This window comes from Aricia agestis, chromosome 7 (assembly GCF_905147365.1).
Source record: "Aricia agestis chromosome 7, ilAriAges1.1, whole genome shotgun sequence".
In the NCBI taxonomy this organism is placed as follows: domain Eukaryota; kingdom Metazoa; phylum Arthropoda; class Insecta; order Lepidoptera; family Lycaenidae; genus Aricia; species Aricia agestis.
Window position 1 is genome coordinate 9,752,668 of NC_056412.1, and position 24,161 is coordinate 9,776,828.

The window sequence follows — 24,161 nt, forward strand, 5'->3', positions numbered from 1 at the left end:
TCATATTATTTAGTTGTAGGTATAGGGATTATCCTACTATCCTACTATCCTATCCTACTAATATTATAAAGGCGAAAGTTTGTTTGGATGTATGGATGTATATCTGTATGGATGTGTGGATGTATGGATGTTTGTTACTCTTTCACGCAAAAACTACTGAACGGATTTTAATGAAACTTTACAATAATATAGCTTATACGTCAGAATAACACATAGGCTACAATTTTAACCGACTTTCAAAATGGGGGAGGTGTTATGTTCGTTTTCTTATATTCAACGATTACTCCACCGTTTGTTAACCGATTTTCAAAATTTTTCTTTTGGTATGTAGAGTATCATCCCAATTTGGTATTATATTCACAAAAGTGGTGATCTGATGAAGGATCCATAAGTAATCGAGGGAACTCCTCAAAATTTATGGGGAAATATGTGTCACCACATGTTTCCCTTCTTCGGTTTCGTGAGAAGTATTCTAAGCATATGCTACCAACAAGTAAGATTTTGCACCGAGGTATACCTGGTATACCGTGGTTCGGAAGGTGCTGAGAGAACTCCTGATTCTTTAAAGATACAAGTTTGGGAGTTTCGGCGTTGTTTTAAGAACGGAGAGCATATGCTACTATGCAAATTACATTCATCATCATCATCATCACTACCATAATATTATACCATGCATCGTCCCATGATTATGAGCCTTTTCATAGTCTTTTAGATCGAGGCTCGAGTTTGTCAAGCGATAATTTAAAAAAATCTATATTTAATATTATAAACCTGAACAGTATGTTTGCTTGAATGCGCTAATCTCAGGAACTACAGGTCCGATTTAAAAACTTATTTCAGTGTTAGATATCTCATTTATCGAGTAAGGCTATAGGCTATATTATATTATCACGCTAAGACTAATACGACCGAAGAAACTCAGGAAAATGTAGTAAAAACGGGCAAAATATTAGAAAGGGTTTATCTCACGAACTACTGGAGCAATTTTTATAGCAATATTTGGCACTTATATAGAGTAGACCACGTGAAAGGAGTATTTATAGCTATTTTTATTCGAAAATGTACGGTTTCTGTAAAATTACTAATTTACGCAGACGAAGCCGCGCGGGACATCTAGTTGAATATAATTTTTAGGACATTAACAAAGGAATAAAATATTAAAATGTAAGTAACCAAAATATTACTGCACTGATAAAATATAACAGATCAAATCAACTAGAAAAAAAAACAATAATAAACAATTAAAAACAGTCTAATGTTAGCCATGCACGCAACGGTCTACCGGAGAGGTCTACCTGTGCAGGTATGCCTGCCCAAGTAAATTGGAATGTGTGTGGGAATAGACCTGTGCAGTTGCTTGGACCTGCGCATTTGACCGGCGCAAAATCGAGAATCAATTCTTACGAGTGACACCTACGCAGGCATACCTGCAGGTGACCTCTCCGGTAGACCGTAGCGTGTGTGGTAGCCATAAGGTAAACATGCTTAAGTCAACATTTTTTAGGACATAAACGAAGGAAGAGTTTAGCCTAGAATGTGAAAGAGTGACGTTAATGTGTTTTTTATTAATTTCCTAAGATTGTTCTGGGTTTTTAATGTGTTTTATTGGAAGAATATTAACCATTAGATATTTATTATCATGCACAAGTGTACATGCCAGTGATACAACTTCCAGAAACGTGCCTTTTGTGTTCCCTCCTAAACTCAATCAAAAGTTTTAGTAAAGCATCTACGATTTTACTGAATCGACCGACTTGAGTCCTTGCTGCATTGACTTTTACTTTGACTAGACTTTGAACTTTACCAAATAGAAAATTGATGCTAAAAATTGTTACATGAACATAGTTTTCCCGCCACTTATTTGACACTGGCCACGGTTATATAGCCGAAGCGCCATAATAAGAAAAAATAAACAAAGGATAAAATATTCAATACCAGCTGTGCGGTGTGCCCGCGGTGTTACCCGCGGTTTAAGTGATATATCATAAAAGACTATGAAAAGTACCAATAATAGGTCAAAACGGGACGACACATGGCTCTATAACGGTTTATTTATGGTAGTGATGATGATTAAGATGAAGGTACTTTGCATAGTATCATATGCTTTCCGCGTTTAAAACAACGTCAAAACTCAAAAACTTGTATCTATAAAGAATCAGCAGTTCTCTCAGCACCCTCCGAACCATGGCATACCTTGGTGCAAAATCTTACTTGTTGGTAGCATACGCTTATAATACTGCTCACGAAACCGAAGTCACCACATATTTCAATATAAATTTTGAGGAGTTCCCTCGATTACTTATGGATCTCTTCATCAGGTCACCACTTTTATGAATATGTTACCAAATTGGAATGATAACCTATACACCAAAAGAAAATTTTTGAAAATCGGTTCACAAACGGCGGAGTAATCGTTTAAGATAAAAAAAAACGAACATAACACCTTCTCTATTTCGAAAGTCGGTTAAAATTGTAGCCTATGTGTTATTCTGATGTATAAGCTATATTATTGTAAAGTTTCATTAAAATCCGTTCAGTAGTTTTTGCGTCAAAGAGTAACAAACATCCATACATCCACACATCCATACACCCAAACAAACTTTCGCCTTTATAATATCAGTAGGATAGTAGGATTAACTTCAATGTTGTTGTTAATGTTACTCCACTGATAAAATATAACAGACCAAATCGTCTAACATAGGAACAGAGGGGTGCAGTCCCAGCGAAGAAGCGTAACAAAAGTGTTTAGTTCACTAACTTCCGCAATTCAACGATGTACCATTCGTTACTATGCAAACTAACTAGGATATACCTACAAAAATTAGCTTTTTTGATTTAAATTTCTCACTTTACCGGATGGTATTAGGAAATCTGCAGATTACCTAGTTAATTTGAACATTAATGTATTCCGCATTCTAACGGTAACATATATTATATACAATGCGTTCGACCACCCTCCCGCTTCACACTGACCTCACCCGCACACGCCCTTCGCAGGTACTATTAAATTTAATAAAGTTAATAAACCAGTTAATTGTAAGTTGTAGTTAAGTTAAGGTTTAATTAATCCATACTTCCATACTAATATTATAAATGCGAAAGTGTGTCTGTCTGTCTGTCTGTTACCTCTTCACACCCAAACCGCTAAACCGATTTTGCTGAAATTGGCATGGAGATACTTTGAGTGCCAGGAAAGGACATAGGATACTTTTTGTCCCGGAAAAATGTACGGTTTCCGCGCGATAAACGAGTTTTGCGCAACGAAGTTGCGGGCTTCATCTAGTATTATTATAAAAATCAATAAAGTTAATAAGAAAAAAAAACTTAATTTATGTAATAGACTTTTTTGCATTCAGTACTTGCGGGCGTTTGATCTTCGGGGAGTTACTCTTGCGTTCGGCATGACCGAATGTCATAGGCCTGCATCCTTGTCTTGGCATCTCGCACTTGACTACGTAGATACTTTTAGTTTCTGTGTGTGAGTAGTAATGTTTTGAGTGTATTGTTTTAGAACACTCTCACCTTAAAACTTATATTACAATTATCTTAATATTAATACGCGAGCGAAAAACTTTGTAACCCTTTTTACGAAAAATGGGGAAACTTAGGTGCATGAAATTTCGCACAGTTATAGTTCATATGGCGAAGGAGTGCATCGAGCTAATATAATTTTGATATGCTTTTATCATACATTTTTTTAACAAATAAAACATTACACACACTACAACACACACACTAGGGATAGGCCTATACATACAAATTGTCATCGAATTGTACTCTTATATTTATGGTTGAAGTCTGTTGTCAAATTGAAAATAGATTTAGTTTTTTTTATTGAATCTTAAATACTGTTAGACAATTATTACAAGGCCAGTCTGTCATCATATTTTGACTTTTTAAATTAATCTGAGACTGTCGCAGTTATTATGTCTAAAAAAATAATAAAGTTTTTTTTTTGACAATAGAATATCAATAGAAAAGCGTTGAAATTTGAAACTTATAATTTTTTTTTTATCTGAGGTCGAATTTCGACCATTGGGCGATCTCTAGTTATTATTATTACCTAAACATACTGCTTCGAATGAGTTTTTAAAAAAATACTGCTCTATATATAATATTATCTTAAATATCATAATATTTAAAGTACATACTTAAAATTAAACTAACGTTAATTAATGTTAAAATATTCATATTATAATATCATTGGTTAAAGTCTTAACTAGTCGATGGGCGCGGGCGCCCACGCCATGCTCATTATACTTGTTTGCCCGCCTTACGGCTTACATTAAAAGTGCAATAATTTGCACAATAGATTTAATAAGTGCGAGAGAGTACTTTATTTTTATTTCAAAGTTTTCAAACAAAAGAAGTACTAAGAATCATATGTTATTAGTTTTTATAGTACTTTATTTTATTATTGGCCAAGTATTGATTTAAATAAATAAACGTTTACTCCCCTTTTTTGACCATTACACCACAAGAATAATACAATTAAAAGACAATAATAAATAAATTTAACGTACAAGTACAAGATTGCAGATATAGAATACAAAACAATCCACATTCCACAGTAAATAAATGTTACAGTGTATAGTGTATACGACAATACAAAAATATTATGCATATTTATTAATGGCATAACAAGATTTGAAAGTCCAACGAAGCAAGGCAGGGAGTGTAATGATGACTTGGGGGTAGAATTTCCAGAAACGCTTAAACACGTATCCATTAAGAGCCCATATGACCCTAACTTGACTACATACTTTAACCTAGATCTCAAAATCTGTAAGGTCTAGAAAACTGATTTTTTGACACAAGTAACTTCAGTTCATAAAGATTAAATGCTCAAGACGAAAACACGATTACTCAAAAAATGCTCGATAGTTTCTTTTTTACAAAAAACCTTGTTTTATACACATTTTTGCTTGGATCTTCGAAGTTTGCTGTCTTTTCTTTAATATTTTTTAATATCTAAAAAGGTATTGATAAAACCTAAATTTGCTCAAAACACTTTTTTCATAATCATTATAGTTCGTCTTTTATTCAAGTAAAACTAACTCGGCGATGATTCCGCGCCGTCCTTTTTCACCTGGCATATGAAAGACGGGCGTGAGTGTGAAGAGAGAAGGACGATGTTTGATTTTTAGAGTCAGGTGAGCTCTTAATATTTAATCATTAGCCTAAAAATAAAGTTTCATGTTTCTAACTCAAGAAATGACGGACTTTCATTGAAACTTTCTACCCCAATTTTACCCCCTGGGGGGTAGAATTACCAGGAACACTTAAATACGTATCCATTCATTTTTAATCAGTAGGACAAAAATAAAGTTTCATGTTTCTAACTCAAGAAATGACGGACTTTCATTCAAACTTTCAACTCGAATTTCACCCTCTTGGGGGTAGAATTTCTAAAAACGCTTAAATACCTATCCATTCATTTTTAATCAGCAATCCAAAAATAAACTTTGATGTTTCTAACTTAAGAAATGACGGACTTTCATTTAAACTTTCAACCCCTATTCCACTCTCTTGGGGGTAGAATTTTCAGAAACGCTTAAACACGTATCCAATCATTTTTAATCAGTAACCCAAACATAAAATTTCATGTTTCCAACCCAAGAAATAACGGAGTTTCATTCAAAATTTCAACCCCAATTTCACCCCCTTGGGGGTAAAATTTCCAAAAACGCTTAAATACGTATCCATTCATTTTTAATCAGTAACCCAAAAATAAAATTTCATGTTTCTAACTCAAGAAATGACGGACTTTCATTAAAACTTTCAACCCTTATTTCACCCCCTTCGGGGTTAAATTTTTAAAATTCCTTACTTAGTGGGTGTATACTTAATAAAACAACCCTACTCACCAAATTTCGTGGCTGTAACTTTTACAGTTTTTGCTCAGCGATGATGAATCAGTCAGTCAGTCAGTCAGGACATGTAATTTTATAAGTATAGATAGATAGATATAGATATAGATGAAAACAGGTAGGCACTTGAATTTTTTCTCCCATACAAAAATACAATTTTTAGCCTTTTTTTGCTCTATAACGGTACGGGACCCTTCGTGCGCGATATCGACCAAGTGCGAGTCTGACTCGCACTTGGCCGATTATTTAGTTATTTACTAGATGAAGCCCAAATTTCATCAAAATCGATTCAGCGGTTTGGGTGTGAAATGATAGCAGACACACAGGCAGACACTTTCGTATAAATTATAACGATACTAGATGACGCCCGCAACGAAGCCAAAATTTGTTTATCGCGCGGGAAAAGTTAATTTTTGACCGACTTCCAAAAAGGAGGTATACGTTCGGCTGTATGTATATTTTTTTTTTCGGGATAAAAAGTGTCCTATGTCCTTTCTCGGAACTCGGGACTGAAAGTATCTACAATACCGAATTTCTTCAAAATCGGTTCAGTGGTTTGGGCGTGAAGGTAACAGACGGACAGACACACTTACGCATTTACAATATTATTATTTATATGGATTGATTGACCTATGTAGTATGTAATATTTATGTAGATATAAGTTAAAACCATCACCAAATTTAAAAAAAACGGCCAAGTGCGTGTCGGGCCACGCGCAATATAGGGTGTAGTCATAGATAAAGTTTCAATGGGTGTAGTACTTACCGCGATATTTTTTTAATTTTTGTATGGTCAATGAATGTACATTTATAACGTATTTTACACTACAGCTAACACATCATCTCAGTTAAGTTCAAAGGAACTAAGTGCTGAAAAAAATTTTTTTTTAGATTCTTTATTGCACTTTAAAAAAAATCTGTACTTAGTTGTACATCGTTGTTTTTGTATTTTTAGGAGTTTCAGAGTTTTTGTTACCATATCACAGTATAGTAGGGATAGGTATGTCATATTGCTATACTGTGACCATATTGAGGACGGTCAATTAATTTAAACAATAGAAATATAAAATCTAAACAATTAAATTAGGGAGTCAAAAAATGACCAATTTAAAAATTGATTTTCTCAAAAACGAAGTAAAATGCGCACACGGGAGTTCTACTCTTGCATTTGAAATAATTATAAGACATCATCGACTCATTGCATTAACTTAGTCATGTCCGATTTTGGGGATTTCTTAAACATTGTGCGGCGTGCGCCACTAATATAAATAAAGAAACACCACGCCGCTACCCTTCCCGCACGCGGTGTCCATGCGTTGGGTAAATAATTATTTAACTTTAAGCTACATTTACTCAGTGATCAATTTATATTATTTTTTATATATTTTTTTCATGTAATATAATAGCCAAATATCACGTCCTCGAGTATTGAACATGTCTCACCAGTCACGCAGTAGGTATATAATAATTATTATGTTACGCTCAAAGACCGAGATCGCTCAACGAGCGAAAAAATTGCTCACAAGTCACAACTATAGATGCTGGCGGGAAAGATTCCGAATTATTCCCGTCGAATACTTCGGAAGTATTCCGAAATATTCCGAAACTTTGGGAATATTTCAATTGTCAAAAATAACGAGGAAAATTGCGCTTGGAAGTTGTAAACTATTTATCTTTAGTTGTGTATCTAAGAATATGTGATGCCGGTTACTAACATTATTAGCCAAGCGGCGAGAAACGGCTTTTTTGGCTTATTATCATTACTAGCGATAAATAGCGGCTGGTAACGGCTTGTTACTTTTCTTTGATAATACCTAATCATATAAGTTCGTTTATTTTTTATGGTTTTTATTCTGATTTACTTACAATAGGATATATTAGTATGGATAGTATGGATATAAGTAAGTAATCAGTAGGTAAGTATAGATTAATCAATCCCATTGGCCATTACTAATTTATGATAAAACTAGATGACGCCCGCAACTCCGTTGCGCCAAAATTCGTTAATCGCGCCGGAACCGTACATTTTTCCGGGATAAAAACTATCCTATGTCCTTTCTCGGAACTCAAAGTATTTCCATGTCAATTTTCAGCCAAATCGGTTCAGCGGTTCGAGCGTGAAGAGGTAACAGACAGACAGGCAAACAGACGCACTTTCGCATTTATAATATTAAACCTAGAAGTAGGTATAGATAAACAATTTATATTTTACTTAAGTACGTAATGTGCCACTGAACAAATAATTCACTCAACCACCACAAACCACAAACAAACACGTATATTTCCATTGAATTATTCCGGCGAAATATTCGACGGAAACATTCAAATGCGGGGTACGAATCTTTCCGCGGGGTGAGGGAAAACTTCTCCGGGGAGCATCTCCCTTCCGCGCCGCCGTCGCCCGCTCGCACGACTCGCTCGCCCGTACGAGCGGGCGACGGCGGTGCGGAAGGGAGATGCTCCCCGGAGAAGTTTTCCCTCACCCCGCGGAAAGATTCGTACCCCGCAATCGAATGTTTCCGTCGAATATTTCGCCGTGGCAGTCGGCGCGTGCGAAGCGGTGACAGCGGCCGGCGGGCGACGCTCTATGCGCGGCGGCGATCGATGATTGATGCAAAATACGATTTTTCAGCATAAATAAAAATTCATATTTTTTTTATTAAATTCATTTTGAATAATTCAAATTTAAAGAAACTTTCCCAGAAGTATTCCGGAATTATTCGGAATTTTTCAGAAGTTTTGCAACTATAGTCACAACGCGTTAGTGCTCACAGTGAAACAGCCACGACGCGAAATACCTCTTCGATTCGCCACTTATGGCATTACGGGTAAAACTCTACCATACTCTACGGGCCCTTAGCGCGCTTTCGCACTTCGTCCGATTCGAATCCAATCCGTAAAAAATAAAAATATGATCCAGAGTAGATGTAGAACTATTTCTGTGATAGCTTACGCACTAAATCATGCTTCTGATACTTCACTTCCCTCCATCATCCTGCATCTCGGGTTGAGGCTCTGGCCTCTGGATTGGACGTAGTGCGAAAGAAATCTCGCCAGTGATAAGTGATAACTGATAATACTTGTGATAAGTAAGACCGATGTCGGTGTCTTCTTCCGTAAATGGCGTGTGTTACATAATATACCTTCTATCATAATATTTTGATGGATTACTAGTAGCACGCTTCTATTACATTAGAGAGCATTGACTTAGATCGCAGTCGATGCGTATACGGTATACCTTAAATATAATAAAATACAAATTGTAATATTACACAGAAGTTACTTTTGTGATACAAAAAAATCGAAGTTTGTTTTAGTCGATTTTGTGAATACTGTGGTGTGGCTGGATCGACGATGAAAAGTGATCGCGAGGATAAAAAAATCAGTTTAAGGGTGGTATTACATTTATCGAATATCTTTGTTAACTATTAAGGGTGGGTTGCACCACAGGCTTTTGTTATAGTTAAAGACTTAAAGTTATGGCCAAACCACCCCACCACCAACTTACTTTATGTCAAATCTCGGTTTAAAGTCAATAATGGACGTCATATTTGACGATAATCCTAACCGCTCAACTTTGCTCGGTTAAAGTTAAAGTTAAATTTTTAAACCACACTTTTTAAACCAGTTGGCTGCGACTGATACTTTAGTATTACATTGATTATTACCAACAATCATACAGTACCTTGTTCCTTCACCAGACCTGCATTATAGAGCAAAGTCAATTAATAATCACTATGATATATGATATTGTATCTGTCGCAGCCAACAGGTTTAAAACCGGCCAAGTGCGAGTTGGACTCGCCCATGAAAAAAATGAAAAATAAACCTTATTGCTGCTGCGCAACCCGCGCAGCAGCAATAAGGTTTATTTTTATGAAATTAAGAGGTTTTTGATTTATTTCAGTTGATTTAATGAATGTTAAATTAAGGTTTACCATTTATGACGTATAAAAAAACTACTAGCTAGATCTCGTTCAAACCAATTTTCGTTGATAGTTGGTTTAGGGGCACACATTTTAACACTTTGGAAGAGTGTCCCTCTCAAAAAAATTCAGGTTGTAAAAAAATGATATTAGAAACCTCAACATGATTTTTAAAGAACTATCCATAGATACCACACATGCATAGGTTAGATGAAAAAACATTTTTTTTTGTTTCATTTATACATTACTATATAAAAACTACCAACGAAAATTGGTTTGAATGAGCTCTAGCAAGTAGTTTCTTTTTAAATACGTCATAAACGTTTTTCTGATTTTCTGCAGCCACACATGCTTCCACAGTTTCCTTTGCATCTACAGAAAATTAATTTAATGAGATCGAGGGGGATCGGAGGATCTTTTCCTCAAAAAGCTTATATTGACCCCCCCCCCCCAAATCCCAAAAATAAAATTGCGTCCTCTAATAAATGGAATGTTCGGTCCTAAAATTGTAACATTTCAATGGACTAAACATTTTGACATTTTGAATAATTTCAAATAAAATAATCAATTGACTTGATAGTGTAGGTTCGCTCTACTTAACTACTTTCGAACCTGTTTTCAACTAAAGAGGTGAATAGTTTTACTCAATATATTATTATTGTGTCTTCGACTGGACATTTGACATAGCTCTTTAGTAAGTACCGATATACCAGTGATACCACCCACGATGTATTTAAAACTTCACTGCGATAGCAATAATAATAATCATTCCTATAAGGAAAGCCTATAATATTATTATGACGGTTGCTGGTGATTCAGATATTGTAAACAATCAACATTGTCTCACATGCATCAGCTACGTCCGCGTTAGCTGAAATTAAGATCACGCAAAATGAATCATCCATTTGATCATACTGTATTATACGTACAATATAATATACACATTACACACAGGCTTTGAAAATTCAACTTCTTCATTTTTCAAATATTACTTCAATATGATCGAATAAATTACATAGTTAAATTTTTATAAAATTATGGCTACTGCCTGCAGCCTTGTATGAAGAGCGGTCGCTCTAGGTATATATCGGTATAATAATACCCACCAAAAACATTTTCATGTAAAAATGTTGCCAAGACGAGAACATAATATAGTTCGTGGTGTCAAAAAGTAGTGAGATCTCAATAAATAATAATATGTAGAGTCACGTTTCTAACCTTACATACTCAACCTAAAAACCTTAATTTTACACATAAGTCGCGGCAAATTACTTTATATATAATGTGTCAGCCACACGAGAAGAATCTAAAAACTCTACACATTAGTCAATATTGTGTAAAATTGAGGTTTTTAGATTTAAGACGTGAGTATGTAAGGTTAGAAACTTGGCTCTACATGAGATCTTTTTAACCGACTTCCAAAAAGGGAGAGGTATATATGTACGTCTGTATATATTTTTTTGTATGTTCAACCATAACTTCGCCGTTTGTGGACCGATTTTCATAATTATTTTGTTGTTGTACAGGGTTGAATTCGAATTTGGTACCATGTTCACAAAAGTGGTAATCTGATGATGGATCCACGAGGAATCGAGGGGACTGAAGGTATATTTGGTGAAAATAAACTAAACTTTCACTACAACGCAGTTTATTCACTTTTAACTTATTACACAATGTATTTGCAACAATCACAAGACAAGAGGAAACCGCCATTAGTTAAAAACAGTGTTGCCAATACTTAGACAATATTTTACCTTAATATTTAAATATAATGTTGCCAACTTTAGTATTACATTGATTATTACCAACACCCTCCCTCAATGTGATACTTTTAAGTACTATACATATTAATAAAACACATTAAAAAACAAAAGAAAAACTTACAATTACAAACTAATGTAATTTTTAAAACTAGACATAATATTAACTATTCATAAACAATATTCATTCTTGTTATGAATTTATTTAACAAATTTTTATTTAAGGGCTTAGTAAATAAATCAGCAATCTGATCTTGTGTTTTAACATATTTCAATAAAATTTTACCCTTTTTAATTGACTCTTTAATATAATGAAATTTTATATCTATGTGCTTTAAACGTTTGACACAATCTGTTTTTGCAACCATAATTGCACTTTGGTTGTCACAATATAACTCTACTGGAGTAATATTCATTATACCAAAATCATTTAACAAATTTAATAACCAAGAAACATCAGCTGTTGCCATACTAATTGCTATATACTCAGACTCAGTTGATGACAAACTGACACTGGCCTGCTTCTTCGAAGACCAAGATATTACACAATTAGCAAACATAAAACAATAACCACTAGTTGATTTTCTATCTTTTAAATCCCCACCCCAGTTAGCATCGCAATAACCAAGTAACGAATCATTATTACATTTATATATTAAACTATAGTTAATAGTAAATTTTATATATCTTAACACTCTTTTCAATGCTGCTAATAACATATTATTTGCTTTGTTTTGAAATCTGCTTAAAATTGATACAGAAATACACAGATCAGGCCTTGTTCCTAACGCTGCATATGATAAACTACCTATAATCTTTCTGCATGTGTTTTCAATTCTTTTATCAGTTGCATTATTTTCTGAATTTTGTTCTAGAGTTTTTACATCAAAATTAAAGTCCATAGGAGTAGATATTCCTTTACAATTTTGCATATTAAATTTTAATAATACATTTTTAAGATATTCTTTCTGACACAAAGTAGTACATTTATTCTGTAAATCCTGTCTTATCTGTATACCTAAAAAATTTGACACCAGCCCTAAGTCTTTCATTTTAAATTCACTGTTTAATAACATTTTTAAGTTACATATTTCACTGCTATCATTTCCAAAAATTAACAAGTCATCGACATACAACAATACATATGTTTTAGTATTACAATTTATTTTAACATACAAACAATTATCACTCTGAGATCTGACAAAACCTTGTGTTGTTATAACAGAATTAAATTTATCATTCCAATACTTTGGTGATTTTTTTAAGCCATATAATGACTTATTAAGTTTTACAATATTTTTATCACCTTCAAATGCCCCTTATGGTAATTCTAAATATACAATCTCATCAATATTTCCATACAAAAATGCACTAGTCACGTCCATCTGGTAAATAGGTAAATTCCACTTGGTAGCTATTGAGACAAATAACCTAAAGGTAGATAAATTTGCCACTGGAGCATAAGTTTCAAATGAATCTATTAAGTCATTTTGTTCAAAACCCCTCGCTACTAATCTAGCCTTATATTGATTCCCTTTTTTAATTTTGAAAACCCATTTACTAGTCACCGTTTTTACATCTACTGGTGGAATACATACCTCCCATGTATTGTTTTCTTTTAAAGTTTCCAGTTCCTTATTTATCGCTGTCTTCCACTTGTCGGCATCCTGCCTGTTCATGGCTTCCCTATATGATTTAGGTTCATTATCTTCGAGTGATACATAATGACACTTGTAAAACGATGTATGCTTCCTAACACGAGCACTTCTCTGACGAGGTGGTGGTGAGTCATTTTCTTCAGTACTCAAACTTTCTTCATCGGTGCATGGTAAGTACAAACTTGTATCATCATCTGTAGATTCTACTAAACTTTCATTTAAATTATTTTGCTGCACACTGGTATTAGACTGTTCATTTGCATTTTCTTCAACTGTAGTTTTATTTTCTTTAGTATTATTTGAATCATACTCTTACAGCATTAACTTCTCTGTCGCTTCATTACCTTGATCTAGAAAAACTATATCTCTTTTTATCTCTACACAGTCTTTCTCCGGAAAATATACTCGAAAACCTTTAACTTCCTCTCCGTAACCAACCATTATTCCCTTCTGTGCTTTTGCATCCCACTTCAATCGTTTTTCCTTTGGAATATGGACAAAAACAGGTGTTCCGAAAGTTTTTAAATTATTAATATCAAACTTTTTATTGCTCCAAGTTTCATATGGAGTTCTTCCTGGCTCATTACTTTTTCCAGTACGATTCAGAACATAAGCCGCTGTTTTCACAGCTTCTGCCCAAAGCTTTTTAGGTAAACTTTTTGCACACAATAATGTTCTTGCTGCTTCTACTAGAGTTCGATTTTCTCGCTCCGCTTTGCCGTTTTGTTCAGGAGTGTATGTCACTGAGGTTTGATGTATTATCCCATGTTTAGTAAACAGGTCTTGTACTCCTTTATTCACAAATTCCAGTCCATTATCAGTTCTAAAGTATTTTATCTTATGGTCTGTTATATTCTCAGCTTTATTTATGAAGTTCTCAATGCACACCTTCACTTCATCCTTCCTTTTCACAAAGTATACAGAACGATAGTTAGAGTAATCATCTTTCATAATTACAAAATATCTGGATCCTCCTACTGAAGGCTCTTCCATAGGCCCGCATGTGTCTGCATGTATGATTTCACATGGCCTTGTAGTTTTTGTCTTACTGTTGCCAAAAGGCAGTTTGTGTATCTTGCCTTCTAAGCAGCTTTCACACATAAAATCTGTTTCATCAGTTACTGAGATATTGTTGTTTTTCAATAACTTTTTTACGTACTGCATATTTTGATGAACAAGACGTTCGTGCCACTCTTTTAAACTCAATTGCACTTGAGACACATTTGCCACTTCCCAGTTCCAGTTATAACGTACATCCATATAGTATAAATCACCTCTGCGGTTGGCAATCGCACATAGTTTATCTTGTTTATAAAATTTACACACATTATTTTTTGTGACAATGACATATCCTTTGTCAGTGAGACATCTGACAGATAATAGATTGGTTTTTAGTTCTGGAACAAAAAGAACGTTGTCTATGGTGCTATCTATCCACTGACTTCCATTATAGACTTGCAGCGCCACCTGGCCGCAACCATGCACTCTAATCATGTTCCCGTTTCCGATCATCACAAAATGTTTATTGTCCAACACATGATTAAAAGTCGTGAAAAGATGGCGATCACGGCACATATGCTGACTTGCGCCCGAGTCCACTATCCATTGTGATTTATCGAACTGTCCTTTTGAGTTTAAGATCACAAACGCATTACTCACTTTATTTTCATCGTCTTTATTCTTCTTGAACCAACACTCACTTTTCAAATGGCCTATTTTTTTACAATAATAACACTTTTTGATAGGTTTAGTGTTCGAATTAATCATTTTCTGGTCCATGTTGCGATTATTATTGCACTCACTCTGGAAATGTCCCATTTTGTTACACTTATAGCACTTAACGTTTTTCTTTGCTACCTTTTTCGCTACAAATGCTGATGATTGACACACATCTTCTTTGTCTTTTATTCTCTCCTCTTCTATGAGTAATCTAGCTACGAGATTTTCATATGTTTGTTTACTGTCCGGGGCTGATTCCCACGCGGATACAAAATGTTTGTACCTTTCTGGTAGTGACATTAATACCTTAGTTATAACAAATTTTTCTGAGATTTGTTCTCCCATCTGCATAAGCTGATTATTTAACTCTTCTATTTTTGATAGAAATGTAGACATATCCGTCCCTTCCTCATACTTATATTGGAAGAAACGTTGCTGGATGATATGTACGCTTGTTTCTGATTTTTGCTCGTAGACACTACCAAGTTTCTTCCACATTTCTGCAGATGTTGTGCAGGTTAATATATGAGTCATTACTGTTTCAGAGATCCTGGTCACTATCCATGTCTGGGCTTTTGAATCTTGGTGTTCCCATTTTGTTTTCTCTGTCGCCCCCTCCGGCTTCCCCACCTTGCCTTCTACAATTCCTAGAAGATTTTGACTCCTCAAAATAATGGTAGATTGAAATTTCCACACATTCCAATTAGACGCTCCTTCTAATTTGATTGTGGAAACAGGCACTTTGTCTTCCATTGTGTATAGTCGTATAATGTCTTCCTAGTCTTCCAGAAACTAGTATTTCTTGCTGTGAACTTTCCGACACGTGTTCACCACGCCGCGCCGTGCTTTTTGTATTTCGTATTTTCGATTTAAATCTTGCAGGATTATGTGTCTGGGCCCATAACCTGAAGGTATATTTGGTGAAAATAAACTAAACTTTCACTACAACGCAGTTTATTCACTTTTAACTTATTACACAATGTATTTGCAACAATCACAAGACAAGAGGAAACCGCCATTAGTTAAAAACAGTGTTGCCAATACTTAGACAATATTTTACCTTAATATTTAAATATAATGTTGCCAACTTTAGTATTACATTGATTATTACCAACACCCTCCCTCAATGTGATACTTTTAAGTACTATACATATTAATAAAACACATTAAAAAACAAAAGAAAAACTTACAATTACAAACTAATGTAATTTTTAAAACTAGACATAATATTAACTATTCATAAACAATATTCATTCTTGTTATGAATTTATTTAACAAATTTTTATTTAAGGGCTTAGTAAATAAATCAGCAATCTGATTATTACCAACAGGGACTCCTTGAAATTTGTATGGAAACATATAGTGATTTTTATTTTTTCAGAAGAATTCGAGGTAAATGCTACCAAAAAGTAGGATTTCGCACCAGGTTTTATACCCTAGATCCGAAGGTACCGTACACAACTTTTGAATCCTTTTAGATACTGGTCCGGGGATTTTGCCGTTGTTTAAACAACTGAAAGCATAAGCCAATACATCAATTTGATTGATCATCATCATCACAATCATAATTATACCATGGGTCATCACATTATGACCCAATTATTGGTACTTTTCGTGATATTTTGCATCGAAGCAGATATTTTTGATGATTATTTCGCTGTTTATTGACCAATTTTCAAAATTCTTGTGTGGTTGTGTAGGATATAATCTTAATTTTGTATAACAATTACGAAAGTGGTGATCTAATGATGGGATCCATGAGCAATCGAGGGAAATCCTTGAAATTTATTAAAACACACATGTTAAAATGTTGTTTCTAGTAACTTAAACATATGTTACAAATAAGTGAAATTTCATACAAAGGTGTCTCTTGATTCAAAGACACTAAACAGAACTCCTGAACCTTTAAATATAAAAGTTTGGAAATTGCAGCATCGCTTAGATAACTGCAAGGATTTATCACAAATTAGATTACAGTTAAGTTGGTATATAATATTATGGATAGTTAACATTCGTAGTGGTTATCTACGCATAAAGCCTTGTCTTGTAGATAACTAAAAAGAGTAAAATTATTATTTTTTAACAAAAAATTGAAACCGACTTCCAAGGTAAAAACAGTATTCTTAAAAATGATCTAAAAAGTATGAAATACCTAATTCTTATTCTTCATTAGTGCCTTTTTCAAAATTCGACTAAACCTCAACGAATTCTTTACTCAATTTTCTTTCTTTTGAAGTCGGTACTGGCTAAGTGCGTAAGGTGGAATAGAATAATTTAAAAATCAAAAGCACAACTTTTCAATAGGTAAACTTTTATTTATGTTAACAGCTACACATTCCTTTTTTAGGGTTCCGTAGCCAAAACGGAACCCTTATAGATTCGTCATGTCTATCTGTCTGTCTATCCGTCTGTCTGTCCGTCCGTATGTCACAGCCACTTTTCTCCGAAACTATAAGAGCTATACTATTGGAACTTGGTAAGTAGATGTAGTTGTGAATCGCATTAAGATTTTGATACAAAAATGGAAAAATTATAAAAAAAATTAAGGGGTCCCCATAGGTACAACTGAAACAAAAAAAAAATTCATTCAACCTATGCGTGTAGGGTATCTATGGATAGGTCTTAAAAATCATATGGAAGTTTCTAATAAGTATATTTTTTTTCGAACCTAAATAGTTTGCGAGGGAGACTCTTCCAAAGTGGTAAAATGTGTGTGTCCCCCCCCATCTAACTTCTAAAGTAGGGGCAGGATAAGTCTAAAAAAAAATATGATGTACATTACTATAAAAACTACCAACGAAAATTGGTTTGAACGAGATCTAGCTAGTAGTTTTTTTTATACGTCATAAATGGTAAACCTTAAATTAACTTTCATTAAATCAACTGAATTATTGAAATAAATATTTTTTTTTTTTATTTCATAGAAATAAACCTTATTGCTGCTGCGGACCCCTTCAAGGGTTCCGCAGCGAGCGTTCGAGTCCAACTCGCACTTGGCCGGTTTTTTCTTTTCAATTTTCATCCAGTACCTATTGCAGGAATCGGAAATTTGCATGATTTTTACGCTCTAGGCACTCCACTACTTGTTCAAAATTAAAGTAGCACTCACCATTGGGGAGTTACTAGGCCAGTTGTAATTAATCGTATTATATACAAACAATTCCAAAACAAAGGATAGTTTTTTTAGCGATACAGATTTTCAAAATTGTATTAAGCATATAATATTATGTCATAGGTACCTACTACCTATACCCATAATTGCCTTTTATGGTATGGTTTTGATTAAACGTTCTAACATCCTTTTTTTGTCTTTTCAGATGGAGAGGAAGCATATACAAACTAGTATGGCTAGATTTACTAGCTTTTTTACTTATTTATTATGTATTAAATCTTACCTACCGCCTGCTTTTGGATGAGGAATCAAAAAGGTCAGCATTGTTTACTAATTTTCTGCATGCCTTTAATAACTATTTCCTTTTGTGTATACCAATAATTGCATTTTATAATTCCCAGATTGTTCGAAGGAGTAGTAAATTATTGTAGTTTTCACGGAAATGTGATTCCATTGTCTTTTGTGCTTGGTTTTTATGTTACTGTTGTGATGAATCGTTGGTGGAATCAGTATACTACCATACCCTGGCCCGATTCCATAGCTGTGTTCGTATCCGCTACAATACACGGTCAGGTAAGTCTATTAGATACACTTGTTCCTTTATAATATTATACAAGATGTTAGTGTAAACACCGTTATCCTTGAAACCATCAAATAAGCCCGTCAAAATGAACAACTTTTTCTATGAGAACAATGCTGGGAACTAAAAAAAATCCGTCTTCATATCCATACAAATTGCCGATCCGGGCATTCGTATTTCGTATGGGTATAAAGACGCAATTTTTTTTTGAGTTCCCAGGATTGTTCTCATAGAAAAAGTTGTTCATTTTGACGGGCTCATTTGATGGTTTCAAGGATAACGGTGTTTACACTAACATGAACACACTGTATATTTAAGACATCTCTGACTGTCGAAGACCACGATCCTTTGCACAAATTTTGTCTAGAAGATTCAGTAGTGGCCCACAAGATTAAATTCGTACAATATTCGGTGCGGCATTGTCTTTACCGCGGCAGTCACCCGAGTGCCACACGTATTTTTAGGGTTCCGTACCCAAAGGGTGAAAACGGGACCCTATTCATGAGACTTCGATGTCTGTCTGTCCGTCTGTCTCCAGGCTGTATCTCAAGAACCGCTATAGCTAGAGTTCTGAAACTTTCACAGATTGTGTATATCTGTTGCCGCTATAACAACAAATACTAAAAAATAAATAAAATTAATATCTAAAATTAAAATCTAATATTCACGTTTGCTGTATATAAAATAAAATTAAATACAGCAAACGTGAATTTTTTGGCCTTTTTTGCTCGATATCAATAATGGCAACAGATAGGCACTTGATATTTTTACAAAGGCCTTAATTATATGTTTACTTTAATATTTAAGAATAATATTAATTCTTCAAGCCCTTTAAGAGCACCGGTGATCGCGACAACAATAGAATACAATAGCATTTCCTGGAAACTGTGATCGAAGTATTAAAATAAAATAAAAAATTAAGGGTGGCTCCCAAAAAAAAAAACACAATTTTTGGTCTATGCTTGCTCTTTAACAGTACGGAACCCTTCGTGCGCGAGTCCGACTCGCACTTGGCCGATTTTTTAAAGATAAAGATAACCCAGATTCTTTTTTCTTATTAAACTTAGTGCAATGCTCATTAAATAAGTTTTAAACTTTAAAGAGTATAGTCGCAAACACGACTCTCGAGTCTCGTCTCTCTCAAGTAATGCGAGTAGAATCGTTCGAGGTCAAGTTTCCATTTTCCTCCTTCTTTGACCAATGACCATTATGAGACCACATCCACACACGAAAGCCTAATATTGACAGTCTGTATTGGTTATTGATAGTAATAGGTAGTATCAACGATAAAATATATACCTATAGCTATAACTGGACTTTGTTTTAAATGTTAGTTTGTACCTTGGATCGTCTTTATAGTTTTTAATCTAAAGCAATACATTATTATAAATTATGATTTATAATGAAATTGTATAAATTCTAGGACAACTAAACGTTACTATACTGTGCTCGCCGAAACATGGCGGTAGCGGTCATTGACTCCCTGTCAAAAACTTGTCATTTTCTATACAAACCGCGATTGACAATGAAGTGTCAGATGTTCCCAATCCATTATCAAGCACGGTTTATATAGAAAATGACAAGTTTTTGACAGGGAGTCAATGACCGCTACCGCCATGTTTCGCCGGGTACAGTATAATTAACTAAAAGTTTCAAGAATGCAGAAACTTCAATATCCTTTCATCGTTAGGCAGAGTAGACAGAATGATAGAGTATGCCGACCTAGAACTGATGTTGAAATTTTTAAATTTGACGTATTATGACGAAAATCACCCAACTTGTCACCTACGAATTCAAAACTATGACATATTCGCTGGACGTGTTCCTCTTTGGTCGTATTGTTGTTTATGTTTTGGCACATGCGATTAAATTGACAGAATCTAATTTTGAAATCTTTATTTTAAATATTTAAAAATAAATTATATCAGCCAGCGCGAGGCACATTCCGTTCATAATTTTAGTGAAACCCGACGAATTTGACAGATATTGAAACCTGTCCGTCTCTTTGCAGTCGAACTACTGGTCGTTATGTCTATTGTGCGTTAGGCGTATCTCAAGATAAGATAGTGTCAGGAATGGAGGCACCCTTCAAAAATTAACACATTGTATGTTTACCTACATTATCAGTCTTCAAGATAACAATGCCTTTTATTCATGATCAAATATCGTCATAGGATAATAAACGAGGTACAGAGTAGATGACATTGTAGAGGTAGGTCACTCAGAGTGGTAGACCGTAGAAGTTAATAACGACTAAATGGTCCATTTATGTCCATAATATAGTTTACGCGTAACCATTCTCGATTGCGCAATGCTACAATAGAACTTCGCAGTAGTAATCTTGTGACATTAATTTTAGTCGTAAAATAGTAGTAAAGTTATATGCATGACGACGCGTCAGCATATTCCGTTAAATTAATTTTAAGTAGTTAAATCCTTTTGAGACAATATTTGCACGACTGATCTGAATCATTTTGTATCACATTTTTTAATAATTAATGTCGTAATTAATCATTTATTAAATTCCTTGGTGTATATGTTAAATATATAATATAATATCAAAATAATAGGTTTATACCTAAGTAATAGCAACACCTTATATCTATGGTCCATATTTTTTATCTGTACTTAGTCTTTGTCTATGTCAAGATCTTATAAAAAATAAAATGACAGTTGTCTGTAACCGAGCACCGTGGTTGTTTCATTAGGTTATGGGCCCAGTTCGTTTTTCGATAAAAATAGTGAAAATACGTCGCGAAAATGGCAGGAAGTTATATTGTAAATGTTCCGAAGTTACGGGGACGTGAAAATTACGATGAGTGGGCATTCGCAGCAGAAAACTTCTTGATTTTGGAAGGCGTCGACATCAACGCGAAGGAAGATGCCGGCAATGGCGGCGACACAGTAAGCGGCGTTGAAAATCAAAAAGCTAAAGCAAAATTAGTGATGACAATAGACTCGTCGTTGTATGTGCATATCAAGAATGAGAAAACTGCTGTTGATGTGTGGAAGAAACTAAAGTCTTTATTTGACGACTCCGGATTCACACGCAAAATTAGCCTGCTGAGAAATTTAATTTCTATTCGTCTCGAGAACAGCGAGTCGATGACGGCTTATGTTACACAGCTCATCGATACAGCGCAAAAGCTCAAAGGAACCGGATTCAATATAAATGATGAGTGGATCGGGTCGCTATTATTGGCGGGTTTACCCGAAAAATTTTCGCCCATGATAATGGCTATCGAGCATTCGGGTTTGGACATTTCAGCCGACGCCATTAAAACAAAGCTCTTGGATATGAGCGATGTTGGCAGCACTGAGTCAGAAGGCGCGTTTTTAACGTCAAAAAGTTGGCAGCGACATCGACAAAAGTATAAAGTTGGCAGTACTAAAGAAACGTCATCTCGGCCTGTCACTGTCAAAGTCATTAAATGCTATAGATGTAAAAAGAACGGCGGACTTTGCTTCTCCGGTTGAGTGTGGTAACAAGCGTTCTTTTCTATTTTTTGTTTTTCAGTGCTTAATTCCGATTATTATTTACTTTTTTACTGTTGAATCTTCTATTTTTGGTTCTGGGTGTCTAAATATTGTATTTGTCCTCGTGTAAGTGTGGTTTTAAGTAGCTTAATAGTTGTTGTTGTTTACTTATAACAAGCGTCATGGACGCCGAACCGCCCGATCCCGGTGGTGGTCGCGATGATCAGGTTTACAACATGCAAAGTATAGATGCTATGGAATGTAGCAGCATTACAGCTGTTAATACAAGGTCGAGAAAACGTACTAATCCAGACAGTGACAATGTAAATAATAAAAAAGTTTCTGACAATACTCATTCCGTTCCTTCTATACAATTGCAATATGCTAGCCCCGAGTTTGAGAACAAGAAAATGTATAGTGTTGATGATGCTGCGCCGTTCTTGGTTCATGTTTCCAAACCTGAAACAGTAAATGGATCGGCATTACGGCCCATGGAATTTGGACAGTTTCTTTTCAAAAATGAAGTCAAAAACATAAAGATGGACGGTATTAAGAAGGTCGGTCGAAATCGCATCTCAGTTGAGTTCACCTTAGCTGCCCACGCCAATGAATTTTTGAATTTACCTGTGCTTGCCAATGCTGGATATATTGTGGTGATTCCATCATATAATGTATCACGCATGGGTATAGTACGTGACATACCAGTTAACTGGTCGATGGAGGAGCTGGTATCTAATATTTCTGTACCACCTGGTTATGGCGAAGTAATAAGGGCCCGGCGACTGAGCCGGAAGACTTTTAATGATCAGAACCAACCTGTATATACCCCCACCAAATCCGTAGTCCTGACTTTCTCTGGTCAAAAACTTCCCCCCCGCACTTATTGTTACTTTACATCCCTTCCAGTTGAATCCTATGTCCTTCCTACTATCCAGTGCAATAAATGTTGTCGTTTTGGCCATATTAAATCTCAATGCCGTTCACAACCTAGGTGCTTTAAATGCGGTCAGGCGCATGAGGGCGTATCCTGTGATGTTTCCAATCTGTCTTGTTTGCTTTGTTCAGGCTCTCATGCAGCTAACAATCCATCCTGTCCAGAACACACACGACAGAAGGAAATCAAGCTTGTCATGTCGCAGGAGAATGTCTCGTACTTTGAAGCCTCAGCTCGTTTTCGTCCAGTGAGACGTTCTTTTGCGGATTCGACTAAGACTGTTCCCACTGTGATCTCCGCAACCAGTTCTAGATCCCCGCCCAATTCTCCCGCTACAACTTCCTACAAAAAAACCGTTTTTATTCCTCGCCGTCCTATTACCCCTGTGCTGTCTGGTTATGATCATCAGGCACTCAGAAATATTGTCGAAGAACCTGCTTCCCAATTACCTAATGGTAGTGCATATCCCTCACCTTTAGAAATCTCCCCAAACGACAACTTTATTGACTCCCTCATCAATACCCTTTCCCAACTAATCTTCCGGTTCAGTGATACCGGCCTACCGAACAAAACTCGTGCTAACTTGACTCGGCTTCTTAATACCGTCCTAAACCATGGATCAGTTCCCGATGATCCAGTGGAATTGTCGTAGCGTCAAAAACAAAAAACAAGACATTATTTTCTTAGCTAATAGTTATAGGCCATCAATTATTGCCGTCCAGGAGACATGGTTAAAGCCTGGCTCACGTTTTCGTGTCCCGGGCTACTCATGTTTCCGGGATGACAGAATTGATGGCAAGGCTGGAGTGGCTATTTTGGTCTCTAGCCGGTGTATATATTCTTTGTTACCTCTTCCTGTACATAGTAGTAGTTTTAATATTGTGGCTGTCCGTGTTTTAAATACTGTTTATATATCTGTATATATCCCCAATCCAAATCCTACTATCCTTTCCGAGCTCTCACAGATTATCTCTTCTATTACCTTCCCCCTGGTTGTATTGGGGGACTTTAATGTTCACCATACATCTTGGGGCTCCTACTTTAGTGACTCCAACTCCTCCCTATTAATGGACATTTTAGATGACAATAATCTGGTTGTGCTTAATGATGGATCTCCCACCCGTA

At 35.2% G+C, this 24,161-nt stretch overlaps 1 protein-coding gene across 3 annotated transcripts in view; it reads left to right on the top strand.

Annotated features, from left to right (window-relative positions):
* Positions 1–24,161, top strand: part of LOC121728587 (bestrophin-4) — a 52,681-nt gene that overhangs the window by 1,420 nt on the left and 27,100 nt on the right. For 2 of the 3 annotated variants that reach the window (XM_042116757.1, XM_042116758.1), the window contains exons 2-3: positions 18,251–18,361; positions 18,447–18,618. In XM_042116757.1, the coding sequence (XP_041972691.1) occupies positions 18,251–18,361; positions 18,447–18,618 (283 nt within the window). Of the gene's footprint in view, positions 1–18,250; positions 18,362–18,446; positions 18,619–24,161 lie in introns of those variants that run through there. The other variant, XM_042116759.1, reaches the window with a different exon arrangement.